At 32.0% G+C, this 8,612-nt stretch overlaps 1 protein-coding gene across 1 annotated transcript; it reads right to left on the bottom strand.

Annotated features, from left to right (window-relative positions):
• On the bottom strand, nucleotides 4,447-8,410 carry LOC104749973 (glutamate receptor 2.9-like). The gene is made up of 5 exons (XM_019238004.1): nucleotides 8,104-8,410; nucleotides 6,319-7,580; nucleotides 5,914-6,226; nucleotides 5,359-5,762; nucleotides 4,447-5,251 (listed from the first exon to the last, which is right to left on the bottom strand). Exons 1-5 carry the CDS (start codon nucleotides 8,387-8,389, stop codon nucleotides 4,727-4,729), a joined length of 2,790 nt encoding a protein of 929 aa, XP_019093549.1. The 5' UTR covers nucleotides 8,390-8,410; the 3' UTR covers nucleotides 4,447-4,726.

Raw genomic sequence — 8,612 nt, 5'->3', positions numbered from 1 at the left:
AGTTCTCATATATTTATCCATTTACCTTGTTTAAACGGTTTACGAACCTAATCCGATATAAAACCACATAAATCCGGTTAGAAACCAATTTTTAAAATGGTATACCGTTCTAACTTCCCAAATTTGAAACCGCTTCTCAAATAATTGATCAAGCAGCTCTTGTTTCAGTACCGGAATCATCAACATTATTCAGAAAAGAAAACTCTAAATTTTGACCAGAAACATCAACCACCGACTTATCTTCCAAACTTATAATGCTACTAACTGTAAAATCACTTTTGGAACCTCCATCATTGTCTCCATCTTCGACTAAATTAGTGCGCATTATATACTTTCATTTTATTTCATTGCATCTGATAGCTTCCATTGAAAACCCGCACGAATCAAAGACCCACGCAATAGATTGGCAAAATTATATCAGAAAAAAATCAAAGATCAAAGCTTTCGGCCTTCCAATATAAACATGTAATGTTATGTAGATATAATGTTATTTTCTTAATTAGCTGTCCTATTATATTTCAAAAAAAATAATTCTTTTGACATAACTTATGTTATTTTTTTAAATTTGTTGTTCATTATTTATTTATTAATAATAATATACATGCTTGGTGAATTACTTTTTTGTTTATACATGTCAAAATGTTATTGAGAAAACACATATAATATACGTAGCGTACAATGGTAAATAAATTAGTTTCGTTAATTTTCCTTTTTGATTTAGAAATCTTTTTTTTAGATATAAACATGTAAATTTTATTTAGATTTAATGTTATTTTCTTAATTAGCTGTTTTGAAAACTAATAATTTTTGACATATGTCAACATCTCATCAGTATACTTGACACATGTTACGATCATGTTAATTGCTAATTTGAAAACCCAACTTTATATAATAATATTTTTAATAATAAAAAGATTAGTTCATACTTCAATTCAAGCTTTCCTAATACTGTCAATCGGTTCTTCATGATCTTCATTTTCTTCGCATGTGCCTTCAGAAATCATGTTGCAGTACTCATTTGAAATTGGCTAANTTTTTTTTTTTTTTTTTTTTTTTTTGCAAACAAAGACATAAAATTTAATATGTTAGGTTATATAGTATAATTATACAACCAAATATGGATGGCACATAGTATATTTTTTTGACCATGTAGTGGTTAAGAATTTTTGTAACAGTGAAACTTTGATATAATTATCTTATGCTTTGTTTTACCTTGAAAACTGTGATTTATGATCGTTAAAATTGACACGTGTCACTATCTGGTGAGTATTTAACTTTGATCTCTGATCGTTAAAATTAACACGTGTCACGATCTGGTGAGTTACTAACTTTGAAAACCAAGGTTTAAATAATAAGATAGTAATCATTCTCTCCTCCTCTCCCACCAATATCAAATATTGTTATATCTTGTGAAAAAAAAAAATAATGTTGTTATATCTCATATGTGTTGTAACTTGTAAGAGTTTGATTCTATATTTTAATTTAGAAAGTATTATATATATTTAACATTGTTTTCAATTTTTATTTTATTTATACAAAAATAAAATATTTCTTTTATATTTTTTGCCTTTCTAATCTATTTATATTTATTTTTTAAATTTGAATAGTTAAATTTAAATTCACATATGTTGGTTTTAACAAAAAAAAATCAACTTTATTTGAGAATTAGATGTTCCTATTCATTTTTAAACGATAAATGTGTAACATAATATATATAAGCATTTTGTCTTGCAATCAAAAGTTACATTTCCATTGTTTAACTCCATGGTTAAACTATAATATATGTTGTCCTATTTGTAGAAACAACAACATACTTATTTAATATATTTAAAAGAGCAGATAATTAATCGAAATAAACATTTCTCCAAATTTTATAATTCAATCAGTGTGAGTGTACTTATTACTTTAAAAAACCTTTACATTGAAGTTCATAAGATCATATAAGAAAACTAAAATACTATGTCACTTCAAATTTGGAAGGAAATACTTGGTATTCCTTTTTAAAAAAGTGAAGACACATATAAAAATTTATTAATATTTAACTCACTTTAAAGGCATAAAAGGTCATTTAACTCAAAAATAACTTCTATCCAATAATTCCATACATTCCTCCCACAAATATGTATATATATATATATATATATATGTTCAAGATTATATTTAAATATTACATAATTTTTTAGTTAGCTAAACTTAGAGTCACATATATACTATATACATAAGAATTTATATTACTTATTAACACCATAATTCGACCCATTATTTGTTTAACTCAAAATTGGTTTCAAAGCCAACTAAAGAAAAACAGAAATGATCTTATTGATATTAGACCAAAATATGGGCATACAAACATAATCACTTACACGGAAGATAATTATTTTTAAAAAATAACTTATTATTGCAACATCAACGTATGAAAGGTTTACATAAGCAGTTAATTAGAAAATCTAAAATAAAATAAATGTATTAAGAACAATATCAATCAATAATAAAATTGGATTCTCGAAAGCAAAAAACAACATCCTCATAATTCATAAAAAATAAACGCTACACATCTAAACGAAATGATATATACATATAGTGTATAAATACAAGTGACTGTGAAACCTGTATATGCCTAATTAAAACAAAATAATACAAAAAAGAAAATGGAAAAGAAAAAAAAACAAGGAAGTGGCAACTAAACCACAACCCTAACGCGTGGGGAATCACCTAGTATACTAGAAGATATACATACCGCTGTATAATTTAGAATTCTTAATTTCTTATCAACAATTGATTTTAGTTTCTCTATTTTTATTTTTAAATGTAGATATTTTCTACGCACAAAGTTTTCGGCGCTGAACTCTTTATGTGGTTATTGTTCACCTAAATTTATATATTCAGGATGAAAATATTTCTTTGTTGATAAGAAAATATGTACGGAACAAGAAAGGAGAAAATAATGTGCAAGTTCATTGGTATTTGTGTATTTGGACTGTATTTTAGCGTTTTTATTTTACTTGCCCTTTGGCTAACCCCACACTACACTTTAGTGACCACAGAAAAACAAAGACCTTAGTTCATCAAATTTTTTCTCTTGAGATAATTGGGATCCACTGAAAATGTTGTATGGTTGAGTTCTCTTGTCAGCAAGAAAAAATCTAGCAAAGTTAAAACTCTTTTCTTCTTCTTCTTCTTTTTTGTTTTTTTTGGTTTTTCTTGTAGAAATTATTAATGCTTCCATTAGATAAACAAATACTACGTTTGATTTTTTCCATTTTTGTTTTTGTTTTATGAGGATGAATCTTTTTCTCTGTACGATGTGATAGTTAATTTTTTTTAATGTATTTTTGTATACACAGTGACAGTAGAAGATAATACAAAGAATCTTTTCACTAAACAACAATTGAAAACATCATAATTTAAGACATCAAGTAAAATGGATCAAAACAACTATTGATAGTAAGTTAATTCATTTTATCATAACAAGTTATTTTTCTAGGTCGGCATCTAGTTTATAAGGAACATAAAAAAAAATCTAAGTTGTTAAATATAAGGTTTTTACTCTGGTCACATAAAACCTTTCTCTTACTATTATTGAAAACTTTTTTTTTTTTAAGTATTATTATCGAAAACTTAATACTTACGTTAGGAAATTACATACATATTATCTCAGTAAAATAGTAACACTTATGTATAACTGATGTATATGGTCTTTCGTTGTAGTGAAAGGGCTGCGTAGTGGATTAGTTGGATAAAGATAATACAAATATAGCATTTGAAGAGGTTTGAAAGAAAATAACGTAGCCCGTGACATCCTGAGGAATCCACGTACGCAGAGACGAGTACCAGAGATCACTGCAAGATTCAGTAACCGCTTGCTTCGCTGAACTCCTCAGCTACTCACACTTTAACTTTTCCTCCTCCTTAAGATACTTCCCTTCGTTTTATTTTTTTGTAAGTCCTAGGTATATATATTTTCATGAAAATATAAACGTTTCTTACTATTATTTCTCATACTCATTCTTTTGGTCGGCGATCGAATAATTTGTTATAGTCAGTTTTGTTTTTTTGGGTGCGGGCTTAAGTATACTGGTGAAAGGCTTTGCATATCTTTAGAGTAATAGAAGTGCGTTTGATAAAACACAAGTGTCTTCTTTCAAACATTGTGTATAGGCAAGCACTAAAAGATAAATAATTTCAAATAATTATAAATTGTGCATAGTAAATTGAGAAAATCATATAAGCTGAAACAAATATGTTTTTAAACATCTAACAAAATGGAACAGGGTAGTATAATATATTCACTCATTGGAAATGAAAGTTCAGGAATAACATGAGATAAAACCAAAGGTGTTTGAGACCTTGCCAAAACAAAAGAATAAAAAACAAAGCGAAAGATATTTATGAAACCATTAACAGTGAAGTCATATAATCTAATTAAAAGTGCATTAAGTTGCCAAAATGTTTCCTTCGTCTTCGAGGAAAGATTGAATTCCGAATATCTTTTTGAATCAGCTTGAAAATGGTTTGGTGAGGCAGTACCATAGATGAAACATTGTGGCTTGAGCTAGTAGCTTTAGGATAAGCAGATAATATATTAACTTTCACTTAAGAATCTATAATTTTTTCTTTCTTTTTCTTTTGATAAATAGATGAAATTTTGAGCTATATATAACGTATCGAGTTTTCTAAAACATCTCTTTATTGTTCAGCGCCACATTTAATATCAGATTCTCCATCTTCATGATACATCGGTTGCATAGTGAAGCGTTCTTCGCTCGGGGTACAAGAAAATCCTTCTAAGCTCAAACTCCATATTTAGTGAAAGACTTGGTGGCCGTGGTGTGATTTGCACAGTTGAAGGGCTCTGAATGTAGTGATCAGTCATCGGTGAACTCACATTATGAACATTAGTTTTCTTGAAAGTATGGGACTTTAAGTCTTTCTCATCGAAGGTTCTGAACAAAACCTTTAGCTTTCTCCACGAGGAGCCTTCGGAATCATCACATAGTGTGTGCCTATGTTCATTCAAGTAAAGGACAACGAAGATGAGTAATGCCAATAATGAAGCAGTGCCTGCTATTAGAAACAGACCCCATAGGTTACGGAGGCTGAGACTGTTGGATGTAAGAGCGGTATTTGGATCAGGACAATCATTCTTCTTCCGGAACCATTTGTTTTCGATTTCTTGCATTTCATCTCCTTCAGTCACATCTAAGATAGCTGTTGAGATATCTCCTGTCAAAGGTGAATTCTTGGGGAAGGCCTACACATTGATCATGGAAACAAATTAAAACACCCGACCAATGAAAACACCTGAATAAATGTGTATTTTGTTTTCCCTATTTTGTAAAGTAAGTAAACGTCACTTACAAAGCCAAAACCAGCAGTCTTAAATGTAGGTTCAACCATGGCATATTTGGAGCACGACTGAGGAAGAATAGCATTAAGGTAAGCCACTTCATCGAAAGCTGCTGCTATACCATTTGATCTCCCCTTGGACAAAAGTTCATCGGCTTCTTTGGAAGAATAAAAAGGTTTAAGATTATTTATATGAAATCCCAAATCTAATAGAATATCTTTAACAAAAGTACCGCCTTGGTACCCTACATAATCCTTATTTTTGATGAGATCGTTCACAGTTATGGCCGCTGGATGGAAACGTTGTGCCATCAAGAAAGAAGTGAGATTAGCTGTGTAGCTCTGAGTGAGAACAAGCATCACAAAGCACCACACAACCATCACAAACCTTGCTAAATTGCTTACTACCTTCTCACCTATATATGCATGCACAAGTTCATTTTTATCATTAATTAGAATCTTGTTTTTTTTCTTAACCAATATGACAATGAAAATATATATGTTGGTTTTGTGATAGACTTAAATATTTTATCATTACTAAGATTCATGATTGGTGTAAGAACTTACGGTTGGCAAAAACCATGGTGGAGAAAGAGAACCAAAAACTTGTGCCAATCTGGTGGTGAGGCGGTCCACGGAAGTCTGTGTTGATTCTATGTTCGAACAACCACACAACGAAACCAATGAGGACGAGAAAACAACAAGTAGTGACCCATAAGCCTAAGCTCCAAGGTTTAAGGAACACCCATGTGTTATTATTCTCATTGTCTCTCACCGGCACCATCATAGATACTCCAGACTCTGTGTACGGTAATGTGAAGTCAACATACAAAGACCTGTTCGCTGTGATGGTTACATCTCCAACAACTGCATCCCATGTCTGATCAATTTATTGATAAAATAATGTTAATTTTGTGAATGTATAGAATTTGTTTGTAAGTAGAAATATGGGAAGAAAAAAACAGAACTAACCTTGTTATATACTTGGCAGACCAAATTGTTATAGTCAATTGGGGATTCTAAACTGATGTATTCAAGACTGACTGAATATGACAACTTCTTAAGAGCAGCTTCAAAGATGTCTATGGCGTAACCCTTTGCGGTTGTTATGTTTGTAGTAGGATCTTTGATTACCTCCACAAAATCAAAGAAGCCTTTCTTCATTGGAACGCCCACTGTAAGTTTCTTCCTTGGAATCTCCCATCCTTTCGGATCGGTTTTTGACTTCCCTGGCCATATCACCGGTCCCAACTTTGTTTTGTCTGAATTAGCTTTCACAAATCCAATTATCCTCTCTTTATTTCCAACAAAATTGATGATCTCAAACTTTGGTGACTCGAGCTGCCCGTCCGTAAGATTAAAGTCTCCTGCTAAACCCTTGAAACTTACTTCCCAAAGAGCCTTTTGAAGACCTGGACCGTAGGGAGAGACTCCTACGTTCCCCAAATCTGTCATGTTCTTTGACGAGACGCTTCCATTATCGTACTGTAAGCTATCAAAATTGGTTTTCTCCACGGCCAAGGCCAATGCAGTCATTGAATCATAAGCCCATAATGCAAATATGTGTAGTTGATCCCTCGTGGATGTTTTCTCTTTCTCGAACGATCTTTCCCATCTCAATTGGAAATCTTCAAGCTCTTTCGATTTGGGGACATGGCTCCTCACACCTAAGACGCCCTCTATAGTATTTAAGTTATGACCATGGTCGATATGTCTCATCATATGTGTCATTTCATTGGTTATTAACCATACATACCCTTCCTCCATCATCCCGATCTCTCTAGCTTTTTGAAAAACACGTAAAGCCAGACTTGATTCCATGTGGACAACAAATACTCTCGTTTGCCTCCCCATAAGCTTACGGAGTTCATTTTGAATTTGACTATCGTTAGCCTCCGTAGCAATGGCACTTTTGTTGACTTCCACGTTTTGTAAAGCGTCAGACAAGAAAGGCATGAGTCCTTTACCTAACTCGTTGTCCTCATAAATGGCGACGACGCTTCTCCAGCTATAGGATTTGACAATGGCGGCAATGGCTTTGACCTGGGATGAGTCGTCGAGAGTGGCTCGGACAAAGTAAGGGCTTTTGATGGATGTCAAAAGAGGGCTTGTTGCTGAGAATGTGATGGTCGGTACTTGAGTTTTGTTGGCCAGTCTAATCATAAACTCTGCTTGCATAGAGTTTTTTGGTCCGATGATGGCGCTCACTTGCTCGTTCTTGATTAGGTCCAAGGCTGCTTGCACCACAAGAAAACACAAATAAAAGAAGAAAGGTTAATAGCACTTGTAAAACTTGACAATAATTGAAACTCATAGATTACGGATATATTCCCAATAAATTACGAGAACATTAATCTATATAAAAGTTAAAACTTAAAATATTGATTGTAGAGGTATTATATGACATGTCACCAATGTTTGACCCATTCATCTACTAATATATTAGACTCGTGCGTTAAATAAAATTAACGAAACTAATAGTAATATATATTTGGTGTGAATATATAGTAATATATATTTTTTGCAACCATACAAACTTCACCACGACTTTCTAGAAAATAAGGACTATGAACTCTGTGTAAGAGATTGTTCTTAAGTCTTAGACAAGATAAAGAAGACATTTTTATCAGATTCAGCAAATCATGTCTGGCCGTAGCCCTAACATCCTACGTAATATGTTTGTGTTTAATTCAATAATGATTAATAAATTAAATGATTTCTTTCATTTATAAAGCAAAACATAGAGAAGTAACGAACCTGCAGCTGAAGCCTGAACCGTATCTTCCATGGAATCTCTAACATGAAGCGTAATTCTTGTGCGGTAACTAGGATGATCCTTGTAGAAATCCGACAACGACATGTTAATAGAAGTGAGGCAGATCTTGGAAAATGTTGTATTGAGATCAAGAACTACCCCTACTTTGATTTCACTTGTTTGGTTTTGTCCTAAACCAACATCCATCGACAAAAAAAAACCAACAAGCAGGAAAATGTAACTTCGAAAGGTGTTATTTGTTTTTCTACGGTTCATCATCAGTATCATCCAAAGATTGAGGAGACCGACACTTCATGTGATTCTTTAACTCCCCTTTTTACTACATATGTATATATATATATATATACAGAGAATGGATCGGTTTGAAAGGGTCTTAAAATCTATGAAAGACGTCGAAATGCTATACCCAAAATTGGTTTCTCAATGAAAGTGACATAAAATAATAATCAAACATTCAAACAGTGTTGACTATGAATAGAATAAGTGGTTT

This window comes from Camelina sativa, chromosome 16, assembly GCF_000633955.1.
Source record: "Camelina sativa cultivar DH55 chromosome 16, Cs, whole genome shotgun sequence".
Taxonomy (NCBI): Eukaryota; Viridiplantae; Streptophyta; class Magnoliopsida; order Brassicales; family Brassicaceae; genus Camelina; species Camelina sativa.
This window is presented reverse-complemented; position numbering and strand designations above follow the sequence as displayed.